Here is an 18,420-nt window from a genome sequence, read left to right on the forward strand (position 1 = left end):
CCCCTTCTGGATTTGATGTTTTTACTTTTCATATTCTGTATGTGTCAATAATAGCACAGGTTACAGTTTTAACAAACGAGGACAGGACTGATTAACTACTCTAGAAGACTCCTTGCAGACAAGAATGTAAAAACTAATTTACCTTTTCTGTTGTTGCTAATTTGAGCAGAGAATTGAAGGTAGATGGCAGAACAGATTATGGTAACACTATTATTATTATAATATATAAACATTATTATGATTCAGGAAAAGGTTTTTGGCCAAATCTGCAAAGCAATTTGCATTCCTTTACCGTGTATGATATAAAGCAGCATGCAATTTTCTCTGACAGCACCTAGTTTACCCTCTTAAAAAGTTGACGTTAACTTGATGGATTAAAAAAATGTGATAACATAATGTTTAGTGTGTTTTTTTTCTTTTTTAAACAAAAACAAAACTTGGACAACTTCAGCTAATGCTCTGTACAGGATAATATAGAGGTCTCTTTTAAGGAAAATGTCCTTTTCATTTTACTTATCATGTCCTGTTGCTCCTAAAGTCAGAGACCCATTTTAAAATTGCGTTCAGCAATACACCCTTTTAATTATGTAATTATTTTCCTCAAAAAAATTCAGATTTGAAGTAGACACTGATACCTTTTGTTCCTCAGAAGTTGAAACCATGTATTTTATTAAATGTCCATGTGTAAATTTGTTTTGGTCTGATATTCAGAATTGGCTGTCACTACAAAAAGGATAATACACCGTCATTTAGTAACATTAATATAATTTATTTTATGGACAACCTGGATGCAAACATGTCAGATCCTTTTAATCTTGTCATTATTTTGGGTAAATACCACATTCATATTTGTAAATGGAAAGAATGTACTTCCTCATTCACTGTGTTTTTAAAGAGCTATATTTTTTGTTTCCATTTTGTTTTTGTTACTAATTACTTTTATCTTTGAACTTTTATTCCCCGACTTACTCTGTACATTGTCCTTGTGAGAAATAAATAAAGAAAGACTATGGTTGCCTCATTTTGGGAGAAGAGCAGAGCTCGTGGAACTAACCTAACAAAGGACATGACCATTAATTAACTCCACAAGATGGCGGTAATCCAAACATAAGAACTACCAGCTGCCATGCAACCTCGAGGAAGAAGAAAAGAAACCGCGCCACATGATGACGTTATTCTAGAGCGCCGCAGAAGCTAGCTTCCAAGCTAGTAACGTTAGCTCACATTTTGAAAGGAGATTATTGACAACTTCACACCTCATGTCGGTGGATGTTTTACCTTGTTAAATGGTCCAGCAACCGTCCCGGTGCCGAGTAGTTGTTTGCTTCAGTCTCAACCGGCAGTCGTTATGGCAGAGGAGGAGGATTTATTACCAAACCTTGTGACAGAGGAGATGAGACACAGCAATGGCGACTTCGTACCGCCTGACGGTTTATGTTGGATGTCAGTGCTGTCCTGTCTGCTGCTGGCGTGCTCTTATGTTGGCAGTTTATATGTGTGGAGGAGTGACCTGCCCAGGTGAGCCACACAGAGCGGTGTGTGAGATACACTCTGTGAGCTCAGTATGGTTTTATTGCTTTCTGCTACGTGGTTCAGTTCACTTACTATGTTCATTCAGGCATGGATTGCCCTTCCATAAGGCTCAATGGACTTTAAAATTAAAGTCACAAGCACTACATGTTGAAGATATCAGTAGAGATTGCTGCATGTTGAGTAGCTGACTCTACAGTGCAGTGCTGGCTGTAAACTTTGAATAATGTATACTTTAGGGTTTTTTGGAAAGGTGATGATACACTGCAATGCTGGCGTAACAGTTTATGAATGTTATTAAATGGTTGAGTGATACCAATACTGTGGAACCTATCAAGGTTTTTGAAAAGCTGATGCTACACTGCAATGCTGGCTTAAAAGTGTAAGAAGGTGAAGTAGTAGTAACAGTTGGAAAAGTGCAAAAAGGTTTAATTAGTATGAATATCATTGAAAAGTTGAATAATACCAATGGGATATGGACAGCTAACTTCATAGACATTGAGCTGAGGCTCACCTTCCACGTTTAAGCTTTCTAGTTTCAAAACATAACTTGTCTTGCTTTTATATAAAGTTGTGTGAGAGAGATACAGCTTTTATTCCATGGGTATTCCAACTTTTTTTTAATGATATTCATCGTAATTGGACCCGTTTCCACTATTTCAACTATTCCTATTCCTTCACCTCATTCTTACACATATAAGCCAGCATTGCAGTGTAGCGTCATCTTTTCAAAAACCTTGTCCACAGTATGGTTATCATTCAACTTTTCAATGACATTCATACTAATTAAATGTATCTACACTTTTCCAACTATTTCTACTACTTCACCTGCTTCTTCCACATTTAAGCCAGCATTACAGTGTAGCATCAGCTTTTCAAAAACCTTAACATATTGCACAGTACTGGTATCATTCAACTTTTCAATAACAGTCATACTAATTAAGCCCATTCCTACCTTTCTTCTTCCACATTTAAGCCAGCATTGCAGTGTAGCGTCAGCTTTTCAAAAAACTCTAAATCATGCACATCATTTATACATTAATGGTATTGTTTCAGTGTTTAAAGCCAGCATTGCAGTGTAGCATCAGCTATTCAGCATGCAGCATTTACCCTCTAGTTGTAATTTATTTCCAGCAATCTATCAACATAATGCTGGTCAGTCACAGGCTCTTGTCATTGTAGATATCTAAAAGTAATACTTCATATGTGTTAATTAGCCTATCAGCTGTAAAGGGTGTAAATTGCAAGCAAATTGTAAGCAAGATGTACAGAGGTACAGTTAGAATGTCTACATTGTTTTTTACATCTTGAAAAATGAACCTTAATTTTTCTTTTATTTTATCATTAAAAATATTATTATAAATTAAGAATATTTAATATTGAAAATATTATTAATATAAAGATATATATTTTTTATGTCTGTGTTTTTTTTTATTTATTTATCTTTTATTGATTGTGACTGGGCGAACCTGAGCACCAAGAGAAAACCCAAACAGAAATTGTATTTAAGTATATATATATATATATATATTTTATGTATGTATGTGTGTGTTTGTATGTATTTGAAAGTTTTTTTTAATTGATTGTAACTGGTGAACCTGAGCACTGGGAGAAAACCCAAACAGTAATCAATTTAGAGTTTCCAATTAGCCTAAAGTGCATATTTTTGGATTGTGTGAGGAAACCTGAGTACCAGGAGAAAACCCACGCAGACACAGGGAGAATATACAAACTCCTTACAGCAGGACAGGTAGAGGTGTTGCTGTGAGGCTGCAGTGCTAATCACTGAGCCACTGTGCCACCCTCAATTTAACAAGGTGAGAGGGTGGACACAGTCAGGGGGAGAGGGAGTAACAACAACCACCAGCCTCCTCCTTTACCACCATTTTAAGGATGTCACACATCTTTTTCCTGTGCATCCAGCTGAAAAAAACCCTTCTTTTTGGTCCCAGTTCTTTCTTTTACGTTCTTTCCATCTTGCCCTTCTCTGCCTTCTCTTTCTTCGCATGCATTTTGCTTTCATCTTCAGCAGCATTGCCTCTCTATCCTCATTGCAAAGCAGACCTCTCCTCTTCTTTTTAATTGTCAAACAGAGCTCTTTCAGCTTTGCCTTCTCTTCCCCAAGCTGTTTAACTTTCACCTCCATATGTTTTTCTTTTGTTTTCCAGTCCTGATCTTTCTGTGCCACATCTTTTTTTTAACTTTTCCTCCAGTTCTTTCTGCTCATTCTCCATCTGCTGCATTTTAATCTTCCATCTCTCTTCTGTTTTTGGCGAGCTCCTTCCTGGACCTCTCCTCCAGATCGCTGTATTTCTTCTGCCATGCGTTCTCACACTGGCAGAATCCAGCTTCTTTCTCTAATAGCTCTGTGACTTTTTCTGTCTCTTCACCCAGCTGTCTTGCCATGGATGCTAACTACTGCAGGTTCAGGCCCCCCGACAGTTTCCCCATGCTCTGTCTGTAATTTCAGACTGTTTTTGAGTTGGAAGATTTGTATCCCCTGCTGTTTGATGCTCTGGTAGTTATATTGGTTTCTGGCGGTCAACTCCCTCTCCCATGAAATGAGAACCTCCTTCAGCCACTTTCTTTCCTCTTGGTCTTTGTAACCCTGCTGGCGAATCTTCTCTTTCTCAGCCTATAATTTAGAATTTGCTGCAACAAGCTGTCCATCTGCTCCTTCAGGTGATGTATCTCCTGTTGAGCATTATTAAGGGCATTTTGAAGGGCATTTTGACCAACCCTCTTTTTTGTGTTATTTCTTCTGTCCATGGCACTGTTGTTAGTGGACTGTACTTGTGCGTGGAAGAGATAAATTGTCTGTGTCAGAAAGTGGCGGTCTGTAAAAAACTTGGACTCTTGGGTCTGTGAGCAATTTACAACCCTTGTTCCTATGAGCTGATGTCATTCTTTTTTGTGTGTATGAGAATTTTTTTTTTCCTTTTTTTATTTTTTTTTTTATAGAAAATGTACAGAACATGTATGGCAACCTTTATTAATGTTTATTGAGTACAGGGATGTACAAAGAAATTTCCAAAGCAAACAACAGTGTAATAAATAAATGTCAACATTACAAAACAAGATTAAAAATTGATTACAGAGGAAGTGCCTCTAACATTAAGTACTGAATAAAAATATAATATTAAACAAAAAAGGGGAAAATTGTATAATAATAATATTAATAATAATAATAATAGCAATAATAATAATAATAATAATGATAATGAAACAAATAGCTTAACGCAATCTATATTTATTTTAGTTATCTGATATAGTACGAAAATGTTATCACTTTTGTGCTTGTATTCCTTTAATCAGTTTTAAAGATTGCATTTCTAAATTCAAAAATAGAATTACATTACAATGGAGTTTTTTATTTTTTATTTTTTCAAGAACATACCAAATATTATAATGTTTCTAGAGACAGAAGCTAGAAATGATGAGATTTTTATGTTTTATCCATTTGTGAATGTCAAGCCAAAATGTATACTTGCACTACTGTATGTGGGGAAAAATATATGGTCTGTGGTTTCAGTGTCATTTTCACACAATGTGCTTGATAACAATATTCTCTCACTGAGCCACTTGTCAGCAACCGCTTTTTCTAAGACGCCTAAAAGCTTCCAAATCCACAAGTGGGGTATTTACTGATGTATTTTGTGTCATAGAACAAAACACAACAGTCTTTTAAATGTCTTCTGTGTAGGATTTATGGGGTACATTGGCAGAAATGGAATATAATATGATAAGTATGTTTTCTTTAGTGTGTAATCACCTGAAAACAAGAGTTATGATTTCGTTACCTTAGAATCTGCCATGTTGCACCGCTATGTTTCTACAGTAGCCCAGATCGGACAAACCAAACACTGGCCCCACACAGAGACAGTCGTGTTTTTGCACATTACACCTACCCTATAGTTACCAATTTGTCATCAATCAGATTAACAAAAAACAATTTGGCTGGTAACCAACAGTTATTTTGAGTATGAATTAATCAGATGATTATTTTTAGGATTATTCTTTTATTCTTTCTTTAATCTTCTAAAAGATTAATCCAAGAACCAAAGTGTGAAAAACAACAATCCAGCGCTTTACGGGGGGCTATATGGCAGACTGTTTTCGGTTGGGAGCAGTTACCAGGCAACCAGCAGAGACTCCAGGAAGTTACAGGTCCTTGCCAAAAAGTAGTCAGTATTGAAGCACAGGGTGGATGGGATGTAGCTATGGCAAAATGACAGAACATGCCTCAAAGATAAGATAAGCAAGAAGTCAAATGAATTAAAACGATGCAGTTTTTGAATGGGATTTGGTTTAACATTCTGCACATGAACCAAAGCATGTTGGAGCTGGTAGTATTTGACTGCTGTAAGTGGTCTCTCTGCTCAGCTGGCTGTGTTGCGTCTGCAGTCCTCTGTTCAGGTGATGATGATGTGATGTGTGCTTATTTTGTCAGGGATCACCCCGCTGTGATAAAGAGACGCTTCACCAGTGTCCTCATCGTGTCGGGCCTGTCGCCTCTCTTTGTGTGGGCATGGAGAGAATTCACAGGTGTCAGGGTGAGTCCATGTCTCAGAAAGCACGACCCATAACACCTGAAGATCCCATTTAGAAGTTTGGCTGTACTTTGTGCTGTTGTGTCATGTTTCTGTCTGATACATAAGCAGTTTGTGTGTGTGTGTGTGTGTGTGTGTGTGTGTGTGTGTGTGTGTGTGTGTGTGTGTGTGTCAGACTGGCCCATCGTTACTGGCTCTCATGGGGATCCGGTTTGAAGGTCTCATTCCTGCCATAGTACTTCCTCTGATGCTCACCATGGTAAGAAACTCTCCTTATTAACGGGCAAAGCTTTTCATCCTGTGATACCAAGATATCGTGTGAGGTGAAAGACACAGGTGCAGACAAGTGTTCAGAAAACAACAGGAAGTCAGTTATTGCAATTTGGCTGATTCAATTAGCTTGTCAACACGCTTAGCAGCACACAGGTCAGGTTGTGACACACAGGTCACGGAGGCAATTAAGGTACTTTAAAAACCCCTCTATGATATAGTTTTACTGGTCCCAATTTCCAAAAATATAAACTGATTGAAGCCCACAGCTTAGTTACTCCAGACTACACAAAATATTTTAAACAATGAAGTAACTTAATATAAATTGGATACGTGTACAGATGGTAAGTAACACTTTGTTATTGTATGGCACAGGGATATGCATTTAACATCTCTGATATTGAAAGTAGAATGATGGTGCCAGAGTTGAGTCTGATGACGTGGTGCCATTGTTGCATTCTTCAGAAACTCCTTATTATTGTTATGAATATTATTCCCAACTACACAGGACATGACATCACAGGATTCAATTTAAAGGTAAAGGGCAGAGAGAATACTGAGTTATTTTACTCAAGTAAAAGTCAGATGAAAATCTACATGGATAAAAGTAAGAAGTAGTACAATATATGTACCAACATGAGGATGTCTGAGCTGGCAGTTAGTAGCTAATAATGCTAACAGCATGAACAACAGTGCTGACAGAGCTAACATAGCTAACTGCTATAGGAGGGCAGTGCAGAGCGGCGATTAGCTAGCCAGTGGGATACACAAACCAGGACTCACATGCATGCGCTGCCAGACTGTTTACCACAAAAAAGAACAAAGAAGCTCACATTACAACACAATATCTTTCAATAGCAAATCGTGGTGTACTGCTATATTAATGCTCTGAATATAGCCTTTAAACTGAAGAACGACCACAGGCCATAAAATAAAGTGCATCAACATATCAGTCTACTGAATATATTTAGTACTGTACAATAGTGAACACACAGTGACTGGAAAATAAAGGGAATGGATGACCTCCCTGGATAAGTTGTCATTTTTGGACTTTCAAGTTAAAGTCGTCCTTCAAATGCAGTTATAAATGCACATCATGCACATTTGATGGTGATTAACTTGATTGTAGAATGTTGCTGTTGCTTCATTGCTGAGAAGTGCTCTGCTGTGCAGTAAGAAATACAAATACATACATACTTCCAGCAAAGTTTAATGAGCAGTTTTGACAACGAGGGTACCTAGGTGGGTGACAATAAAGACTAGAAATGGCTCTTTGTAGCTCATATGTGGTGAGTTGCCTGTGACTGGTTGACACAATATTAAGAATTACTTGAATATGTGATACATGTATTTCATTGCTTTTATATGGAAAATGATCAGATATGATAATAAGCAGCTTCTTTTCATGAGTAGTGAAGCCCTGCTAGTCAAATCCAACCTCGTGCCTGTCTTGTGTGTGGTCCTGTGCTGCAGGTCCTATTTCTGGGCCCCCTCATGCAGTTGGCTATGGACTGCCCCTGGAGCTTCATGGATGGGATCCGGGTGGCTTTAGGTGAGACAGCTAACATGCTGGATACTGCCCTCTTTTTTTTTTTTTTTTTCTTTCTTTCTTTTCTGTCAGTGAACTGTAACAAAGTGGTAACAGAGGAAATAACCTCCTCTTCTGTCTCTGTCTTCCTGCAGACCCCTGGTTCTGGTCATTGTGTTTCAGTGACATGCGCTGGTTGAGGAATCAGGTGGTGGCACCGCTCACAGAGGAGCTGGTGTTCAGGGCCTGCATGCTGCCCATGTTGGTGCCCTGTGCTGGTCCCTTCACTGCCATCTTTACCTGCCCGCTCTTCTTTGGAGTGGGTGAGTTCTGTCACTGGCACATTATTACTGAAGCTATCCATCTTTAAATACTAGGAGTATATTCATAATGTTACTTTGTCCTTCGGTGAATGGCTACTAGCATAATAAACATCTATTTTATTTGATTAAAAGCAAGGGCCATACCAGTGTTTGCAAGTTTCAGCAGTTTAACTGTTAGCTGTTTATTTTTATGCCTCTGCACTGGCGATAGCCGTGGCCAGATTATGTTCTCAGGTTGTTCATCTGTCCCATCCTTGTGAACACAGCATTTCTGTGGAGCGAAGCCACAGAAAAAAGACGTAGCTAACATATAGAGTGCCGAAGCCACGCCCCTTCCGGTACAGCTCATGGGACCTTAGATCGGAAAAAATATGAATGGGCAGTGAATGGGGAGAACAATATTATCTTTTGTTCCCGTTTGAGTTACGACATGAAATCTAAATATGTCGTTAATGCATTTAAAACATAAATTTTAAGGTCAAGAAAGTCATACTTTGTGGTAAAACTGTTGAGATATAAGCTTTTTAATTAGAAAGACTCAAGAGTACACAGGAGGAGGTCGCGTATGTGATGTCATAGCTTTTGCTCGCTTCCTGCAGCTTGGCCTCCCCGCTGAAATTCCACTGTTTTATGATTAATCGATTTATCATTGAAGATGTCTGTGTGTTTTGTGCCAGGTTGCAGTCACTCCAAGCTGCAGGAAGCGAGCGAAAGCTATGACGTCACATACACGACTGCCTCCTGTGTAGTTTTTCTAATTACGGTTTTTTCAAAAGCCTATATCTCAGCATGTTTACAACAAAGTATGACTTTGTTGACCTTAAAATTTATGTTTTAAATTCATTAACAACATATTTGGATTTCATGTCGCAACTCAAACGGGACCAAAAGATAATATTTCTCTCCCCATTCACTGCCATTCATATTTTTTCCGATCTAAGGCCCCATGAGCTTCACCGGAAGGGGCGTGGCTTCAGCACTCTATGCGCGTGGGCATTTCATGAGGGAAGTTGTCAGTCTTGTCCAATGGCGGATTGGCCATCGGGACGTTCGGGACGAATCCCGATGGGCGGTCACCAAGTGGGCCGGTGGGGCTGGCCCGCTGAGACTAACTCAAGCTAGTTGCTAGCTGTCAGTACTGTAATGCGCGTCACTCCCATGTTGTTTGTTTGCTGTGAGATGTTCAGAGGGAATGTAGGTCAATCTTATGTTTTGATGCTTGAAGGAGGGGATAAGAGTGGCCTCCTCCAATACAAAAGAGGCTCTCGTTTTTCTTGAATCTGATTGGCTCAGCTGTAGTCATCAGTCATTACTCATGGCAGACCAGGCTAGTTTGACTGTAGACAGAAAACATGGATAAAGTCGGTAAAACAAGAAAGGGTGGCGCGGAAAAAACTCAAATAAAAAAACTTCTGTACAAGAAGAGGCAGCAAAGTGCTCCAAAATAACCGACCTGTTTTGGCCGCGACGTTGGTTGACAGGCTGAGGCTGCTGGTGTTGCTAACGATGGAGATGGAGCTGGAGCTGGAGCCGACAGTTCCATTATAGCAGGTGTATTAACGTTAGCTAACGTTCGTGAGTGTGTAATGTGCAAGGGTGGCTTTGGCAAATTGCATATTTCTTCTAGGTGTCCGTTTCAAGAGGCCAACTAGGTACTACTAGGTATTGTAAGTCATTATAATTTAAACCTGTACTAAAAGAAAATATGTGCTTGCTTTTTTCCTGTGGATGCATGTAATTAACGTTAAGTGGTGCTCCCTGTCCCAAGGACAATGAAGCTGAGGGACAGACTAACCCCAGTTGTGATGAGGAGGATGAGACCAGAAATATGACAGGTGCAATGTGAAGGCAGAACTTACTATGCATTACATTTTAGACAGAGGAAAACCTTTTTAGTAGTATTAAGTGGGATTTTTTTGTTGTAGTAATAAGTTGACTAAAAGTTGACTATAGGGCCTATTGCCCAATTTATACCTCCTTAGTTCATGGCTGTGAGCCATGGAGATATAAACTGGGGTTATGTAATACAAGAGCAGGGCTGGGCAGGGCAGGGCAGACAATTATATTGTGCATAAAATTAGATGCATTAGGATAGAGTCATATGCTTGTATTTTAAGTTAAATAATAAGCACATAGCCATTTGTTGCATTATTTTATAGTCTGGAATTAAACAATAACTGCTGATTTTCTTATGCAGTTGATTCTGAGGACAGCGTTTGTGTAGTGTGTACAAGCATATAGAGGATTATAGGTAGAAACCTGTGGGCCGGTGTCCGGGGCTTTAATTTGTGTCTCAGTCTGCTCCTGGTCTCGTCTCTTATACAACATATGTGAACAAGTAAAGATACTTTATTTGCAATTAATTATACATTCATACTTTTGTTGTTGTGCAATCTTATAATTCTGCATGTGACCACCACTAGAGTAAATCTAAAAGAAATCAGATATGAGCATTTGGAAGCTCATTTTTCCACCGGAAAAAAAACAACAAAACAATCGAGGAGCGTAACCCCGGGACCCCCTAGCAGGTGCCGGGTCTCATATCCTTCTCACCTTTTTCACCCCTGACCCATTTTCATGCCTGTTGGTTACACTCATCTTGATACTGTGTTAATTATATTGCTCTTCTGTGCTTCTGGAGGAAAATTTGTGTGAAGCATCCATGTTTTCACAGACATGGATGTAAACTGTAAGATTAACTTCACTGGTGTTAACCGCCATTCCAAGACTCCATTCATTTTCATATGTCCACTACATGGCCAAAAGTACAAAGACAGGAGAAAGCTTTCTTAAATAAATTGTATGCTGGAGCATTAAGATTTCTATTCACTGTAACTAAGGAACCCAAATAAAAAAAAAACAGACCCAGACCAACACACACAAAAACACTGAACATCCATGTCCACATACTTTTGGTAATATAGCTAGTGTCTTTGCATGGTAAAATTAAACTTTTTTTAAAAAAAATTTTGAACAATTATTTTTAAACAGAAAATATAAAACTATATACTATAACAGCATGGTGCATGGTGTTACATTAGCAGTGGTACAGAAAGTTTAAGTGACTACTACTAACAGAAATATGCTCCACGTGTTGATAATCATGATATATTATGCATGGTTGGGGACAGAAAGTAAACAGGAGGAATCAATGACGTCGACTACACTGATGAATAGCCCCCCCCCTATCTATTTTGTTTTTACATTTAGTTTTGAATCCATGTAGCAGTCGTAATAAAAATAATAATAATAATAATAATAATAATAATAATAGACTTTTTTTGTACAGCACATTTCAAAACACAGTTACAAAGTGTTTCAAGGACATGACATGAGAAAAGGGCATATAAGGACATGAGATTCATGGTTGATGTAATGTGTCTCCTCCAGCTCATTTCCACCATGTGATTGAGCTGCTGAGGTTCAGACAGGGAACGCTGTCAGGGATCTTCCTCTCTGCAGGTAAGAACTGATGCGTTCAATCATGTGTCATCTGTACTGTGCATTCATTGTGACTGTATGACGCTGTTAGTCGGAGACACAGAAGTATGAAGAAGCTGATGATGACTCCTGTTTTTCTGGTCTACAACAGTGTTCCAGTTCTCTTACACAGCAGTGTTTGGGGCTTACACTGCCTTCATCTTCATCAGGACAGGTGAGGAGCATTGCATTTACACCTTACCTTTAAAGCTAAAGACACAGGTGCAGTCAAGGCAAGCGCTGGGGTTTAGTGTTGCTGGAGCCCACCAGAATGCTTTTCCTTTTCTCCAAGGGAGGATTAGAATATATGCAGTTCACATAATCCAGTCTAAATTAATATATATTTTTAAATGTTTGAAGATCCACTCATTACTAAAAGTGTATGTCATCCAAGAGAGACAATTAAAAACTGACAGAACAGTCAAAGATGTCCTATTAAAATAGGGTGTTCTGACGGATTTGCATCGTCAACTCATGTGTTGAGTAATATTACAAGTAAACATTCCACATTAAGAGTTGCTAGCAGCTGACCTAGTTAATTGAATTGTTTTTTTCTCAGTCTACACCTCTGCTGCCAGAGGCAACAAATCATTGTTTCATTTTCTAGTTATAATTTAGTTTGCTAATGTATGTAAGACTTGCCACGGTATGAACAGTGGTCATATAAGCTTCAAAACCAGCCACAACATTGTCCTGAGCAAGACTGACCGTCCACTATTGACCAGTCAACAGACTGCAGTGTGTCTAGCTCCACCTTTTAGTACCAGATCTGTGTGCTAGGTACCCCAACAGAGGGGTGACAAAAAATGGGGGCGGTAAGGAATGGTTCTATTGGTACCATCCGCAACTTTTCACAGTGGAAACAATTAAAATGTGTTCCGAACTGAACTGAACTGTACCGGACTGCTTGGTTGAAACAGGGCTTCTGTGACTCGGCTCTTTTACTACTCCTGTTGCTTGCTCAACAACAGGACAACAATGCCCCCTAATTCTGTGTTTGTATGTGTTATATTACAGAACGGCAAAGCTTGATAGGCTTTAGAGAGCCTGTCTTGTCACATCACCCCAAAAACACACGAACTTTCTATTAAACAAATACAACGTGTGCATTTTCCCCCGCCCACCTCTACTAAAATTTGATGTCCTTCATGCTGCCGTACTCAGCTCATTGCCTGTCAGACACTTTTTGCTCCGTTGGTCTGTCCATAAATAAACATAATATTATCTTAATCATGTTGTCATTTTGCTGATTACTGATGCAATACAGGTTAGAGTTAACACTGTGCATCAAAAGTTGCTGAACACATCATTAACAGGGCATTTAATAACAGTCATTAAAGAACCTAGAGAATAGATAATGCCAGCTCGTTCAACAAACTGGACTGACAAAAACCGGAAATCCACCCAACTTAACTCCAGTGTTGATGTGTGTTGCAGGTCACCTGATGGGTCCAGTGCTCTGCCACTCCTTCTGTAACTACATGGGTTTTCCCGCTATCAGCACAGCGATGGAGCACCCCCACCGCCTCACCGTCCTCTCCTCCTACCTGATGGGGGTCCTCCTCTTCCTCCTCTTCCTCTTCCCCTTCACTGACCCCTCCTACTACGGTCTCCCTACACCGGTGTGCACCCTCACCTCCTCCCCCAGCTCCCTCTGCCTCTCCTGATCCCTGTCCCCTGTCCCCACTCACATCTCTGCTGCTGTCACATCACCTTCCACTGATGAAGCAGTCAAGGGCGTATTTTTGCCAAGTTAGGGTTCAGGTAAGGTCCAGTTTGGACCTACAGCGTTAACAGCCATGTGGTCTATGTTGCCATGGAGAGGTGGGGAAATCTGTAGCCATTTTCTATGGTCTATGGACCCTGGATATGTCAATGCATTTACATGACATATTTCAGTTAATCAGCTGAAGTACAGCTGACTCAGTTTGGGCAGGTGGGGGGTTCGTAATGGGAATGAAGTATGACTGTCTGGTTGAAGGACAGTCTTTGTAATCTTTGGCCTTAGCTGCCATGCTGATACTGATTTTAGTGTAGTTACAACACTGAAGGACAGTTCCTCCTCAGACCCTCTCATGCTGACAGATCTCATCAATTTGTGATGAAGCATCATAATGTACCTTTTTGGTGTACTCATATTCCACTGCTGCCTCTTCTTTAAAGGATAATTCTGGTCAATACAACTTTGGTCTTATTTTAGTAATTTTGGCAGCCATTAATGTGAGTTATATGAGAAAGTTACTGGAAAGATTTGGAAACTAAGACATCACAAAAAAGTCCAGTCAGACAAGTGGAAATGAAATCCCAGGGCAACAGTAAAATTATTGCAAAGTGTCTGTTTGCACTGTGGTGAGAATAGTCACACTGCAGCTATTTAGCTGTTTAAACCCATTCCTCTGCTGCGTTATTATGGACCCCACTGTGTGCTGTGATAGACTAGTACTTGTGACCAGGGTTGGAATTTAACCTTTTTGTCCGCCTGCCACTGAGGCTGGTGGATTCTAAATCTACCAGTCAGTCAGTAGAGAGATCTTTTTTGGGCATATTCTACCAGCATTTGGGTGGTGGCCGGTGCTAATTTCCAACCCTGCAAGTGACACGTTGAGGTTGAAGGTGGTAAGGGTAAGAGCAAAGAGTTCATGGTAAGGCAAGTACTAGCCAATTTCGGGTATTCTCTGAGATTAAAGTAGTAAAAAACTGGTAAAGCACAGGACTTTCACACAGGAGACGGTTTGAGTCCCGAGTGAGTCACTGGGGGCTTATTATTTTTAGAATAAGTTGACATATTATTGTCAATTCTTAGGATGTATTAAGCTGCTACATGTACATAACCTTTAGCAGAATAGCTGAATAGACCTGTTTTGCAAGGACACCCAGGAATATACACCTGGACATGAAGAGCTACAAAGGCTATTTACACACAGATGTTAACAGCTACATTGGCTATTTATCCCCAAATGCTATTAGCTACATATGTAGGTAAGTAGCTACAGCTAGTGTAACTACTTAAACCCGAGTGTGAAAAGTTACATTGGCTGTTTACACCCTAATGTCAATAGTAGTGATGGTCAGGACACCTGGGTGCAAATAGCATCTGCCAAATTATTACCCATTTGTGAAGATCAGCCCACTTCCTGGTTCGACTTTAAAAAACTGTACTTGTTGTAGTTGTATTGCATTAGCGCTGCAGCTGTTTAGTGTTTTCAAATTGTTATGGACTCCGTCGCACTCGCTTTCAGCTTGACTTCCAATAATGTGGTTAAGATAATCTTGATAAACTGTGTCGCCCCTCTTAACCAATAGAAATGATGGCCTCTGAAAATAAGACCTGAGTTCTGCTAAGCGACAGGTCTCATCCAAGTATAGAGTTTTCGGTCAAAAAATGAAAAAAAAAATGCTTTAGGTCTCAGGTCAGGTTCGGATTTTACATTTGGCTGAACTAGTTGGGTTCAGTTGAATCTAATAGAAGCAGGTACTGTATAGGCCTGATTTGGGTTGTTGTTTTAGTAAACCAGAATTAGCCTTTAACACCTTTGAGCACCTCCTGAGTGACGCATGGGTTATGGAGGAACAGTCTTTCCAGTGAACACAGCGAGTCACAACCCTTACACAGAACTCAACATCTTTAATGGCTGCACTGCATTCTGGTCTATAAATGTTCATAGAGATGTTGGCATCTTTGCCTCTCCTGGTTGGGAGGTTTTCTTGATATGACTGTTCAATGACAAATGACCCTGCTGTAGCTGTACCAGAGTTAAGGACTGTTGGGTGACACCTTGGTGTGATGTAGGAATAGGAAATATACACCAGGAATTCAATCTGCATCACCTACAGTTGTTTTAATGTTGTGGTTTCGTTTTTAAACAGTGACATTTCATCTGGATTTCTTCTATGTTTGAAATCAGACACGATGACTCTGCTGTTGCAGAGAAGCATTTTGCTGGAAGCGCTCAGTGTTTTGTACGATATATTAATGGTTATTTATATACCTCTGCATGTTTCAGTGCTGGTAGTTGTTGTTTTGTTGGTGAAAGTGGGTGATGGGATAGGGGTTTTTTTTGGGGGGGGGGGGCTACTCTTCATAATGGCTGAAACATCCTCTGTGTAAGTGCACAAACACAAATGACAAACTGGTTGTACGTACTCATAGGAGAAAGGTCTAATGTCCTCAGGGAGGTGAAACGTGACTGGGTGATACTGGGACTCAGGCTGGGCTGCCATGATAATTGTGGAAAAAAATAGAACATTGCACATTTGGTTTGGTTTATTTAAAACGTTCACACCTGTTTGGTTTAAGCAAACCCTGGTGTGTGTTAACCTGTTCAGTATGGTTTTTTTGAGCTGATGAGAAGGCTGTCAGTCAGACTGTGGTGTGGTTAAACAACTGGATTGAGACTGCTTGAAATGAATACTCTTTTCTCTAATTAATCACATAGTCAAAAGCAGTTAAAGGGTAACTTTTGGTATTTTTTAACCTGGATTCTATATCCCATGTTTTTGTGTGTAAATGACTAATGGGAACAACAACAACTTTTGATATAGGTCCAGCATTAAGCACTGCCAGCAGTGGCGAAACAGGCTGCAATATAATTCTTGGGGGCAACTAAGCATGAGTATTTGTCTTTGCCACTGACAGGCTCAGATTGTTATGCTGAATGTCTGACAACATTATTGAAAAAGACCCCTACAGAGACAAACCTTTTGTTGAAGAGTAATATCTTTTTTGTGTGACCAGAAACAGCCCCGAAATTTGCCAACATCAAATCCACCAGATTCCATTTATATAAACAGTATTTTATCATTGTTAAACACACTTCAAAGTTGATAGAAACAAAATAAAACCCACAAAACCCGTCTTTCATCTACCCACTGTTCCAACAATCACCAACTCAAGTTCGGTTAAAATAAATTCTTAATTCACTCAGTTAGATGTGAAAATATGCTGGCTCTATACACGCTGAAATGACTGTTTATTTAAATGGAGTCAAGTGGATTTGGTGAAGAGGATTTCAGGGCTGTCTCTGGTTAAACAAAAAGATCATACTCCTTAACAAAAAGGTCTGTTTCTATGGTAATCCTTTCAATAATGTTGCAGAAAGGATAGAATAGCAATCTGAAGCTGCCAGTGATATAAACAAGCACTTTATATGGATGTAAATTGATGGTGCTCAGTTGCCTGCAGGGGTACATTGCAGCCTGTTTCACCACTGCTGGCTGCAGTGCTCTCACTCAGTACTGGACTAATTTGAAAAGTTGTTGTTTCTATTAGTCACGTAGACACAAACACGTAAAAATAAGGTTGGGGTTGGAAAATACTAAATTTAGCCTTTGAATTTCAGTGAGTTGTGCTTGTATCATCCATGTACTTTAGCGGTTTATGAAGTCCATTACGAAGTGTGTGACAAGTGTTTTTTTTTGTTTGTTTTTTCTAGCCTGAAGCGTCCGCATTTGTGTCCTTACACAGAGTATGTTTTTGGTCTTAAAGCTGGAGATTATTATTAGTTGTCTTTTTTCCAAGGATCTTTACTTTGAGTTCCTAAAATGGCCTGTAAGCCTTTTTATCATATGCTGATTGCTAATTGTTTTTCCATTTTGAGCATCTTGCCCACAGGAGCTTACAGTCTATAAACCAGTCACTATTCAGATTTGGTCCTTTGATTTTTTTAGGCTGTCTCTCACCCAGTATGTCTGTAGATGCAATAGGTGTGATAATCCCTACTGCTCCCATTCTCTCTTGCTTCACTCATATATTGCCTTTAATTGAAGTGAGCCTAAGACTCTCACACTCAGGTGTCATTTAATAGAGGCAAGAATGCTCCAAACACTGCACTGCATGCTGCTACCACTATATTTATAATGCAGATCCAGAAAAGGTCAGTGTGCACATGACCTACCTTATCAAGGGAAACTTAATTATTTGTGTTAATAGTTTTGGCCATCATTCCCATCAGTTCTGATGACATTTAATCACTAACACAGGTAGCTACAGAGTTCAAATGGAGTCGCAAATGGTTGTTACACAAGCAGTCAGAAAGGTTATAAGTTAATTCAACTGTTTGTTTACCCCATTTTGCCTTAAAGGGACAATCAAACCAAATCAAAAATATATATTTTGTCCTCTAACCTGTAGAGCTATTTATTGGTCTAGATTGTTTTGTTGTGAGCTACCAAGTGTTGGAGATATCGGCACTCGGTTTGTGGTGCTTAAAGCACAAAAAAGAATCCATTTGAAAAATTCATCAGTAATGTCTCTTTGCAGAGATCATGACCCAGTTACTCAAAATAACCCACGGACCTTGTTGTAAGCAGTTTAATGTAGGAACTATTAAGTGTCTATCAAAATACACTTGGCAACTATATCACCATGCAGAAGGAAGCGTACATCTACTGCTAGCTTCCCTAGCACCATTGAGCTAGCTAATGTTTCAGCTCAGCTGAGGAGGACGCCATTAATGTTTACATCTCCTGATGTTATGAGCACAAGCCTCTCATCCATGAGTAGATGCACACTTCCTTCTGCACTTCCTTGAGTAACCTGGTCATGATTTCTTGAAAGAGACATTGCTATTGAGGTTTTTTTTTTTTTTTGTGCCGTAAGCATCCCAAGCCATCTTGGCCATCTAGTTCCATTATATTTGAGAGCAGGCAGACATCTTTATGGCTGATATCGCCAACAGTCGACTGCTCACACCAACACTATGTACCCTGACAAAGAGTGCTACAGGTAAGAGGAAGAATA

The 18,420-nt window shown here is 39.5% G+C and overlaps 2 protein-coding genes across 2 annotated transcripts in view; one reads left to right on the plus strand and one right to left on the minus strand.

The window, feature by feature from the left end:
• The window catches only part of peli3 (pellino E3 ubiquitin protein ligase family member 3), a 47,113-nt gene extending 45,701 nt beyond the window's left edge, over window positions 1-1,412 (minus strand). The window contains exon 1 of the mRNA XM_049567878.1: window positions 1,279-1,412. The gene's annotated coding sequence lies outside the window, so the exon portion shown is untranslated. The remainder of the gene's footprint in view (window positions 1-1,278) is intronic.
• rce1a (Ras converting CAAX endopeptidase 1a) lies at window positions 1,349-15,715 on the plus strand. Its single transcript, XM_049567879.1, has 8 exons — window positions 1,349-1,518; window positions 5,981-6,083; window positions 6,256-6,339; window positions 7,824-7,902; window positions 8,034-8,201; window positions 11,592-11,663; window positions 11,794-11,856; window positions 13,119-15,715. Exons 1-8 carry the CDS (start codon window positions 1,349-1,351, stop codon window positions 13,346-13,348), a joined length of 969 nt encoding a protein of 322 aa, XP_049423836.1. The 3' UTR covers window positions 13,349-15,715.
• Window positions 15,716-18,420: the final 2,705 nt, after the last annotated feature.

Source organism: Epinephelus fuscoguttatus, linkage group LG23 (genome assembly GCF_011397635.1).
Source record: "Epinephelus fuscoguttatus linkage group LG23, E.fuscoguttatus.final_Chr_v1".
In the NCBI taxonomy this organism is placed as follows: domain Eukaryota; kingdom Metazoa; phylum Chordata; class Actinopteri; order Perciformes; family Serranidae; genus Epinephelus; species Epinephelus fuscoguttatus.

Coding starts and splice junctions, on each gene's coding strand:
- rce1a (XM_049567879.1), top strand. CDS start 1,349: ATGGCAGAGGAGGAGGATTTATTACCAAACCTTGTGACAGAGGAGATG. Junction 1,519..5,980: donor TGGAGGAGTGACCTGCCCAG/GTGAGCCACACA, acceptor TTATTTTGTCAG/GGATCACCCCGCTGTGATAA. Junction 6,084..6,255: donor GAGAATTCACAGGTGTCAGG/GTGAGTCCATGT, acceptor TGTGTGTGTCAG/ACTGGCCCATCGTTACTGGC.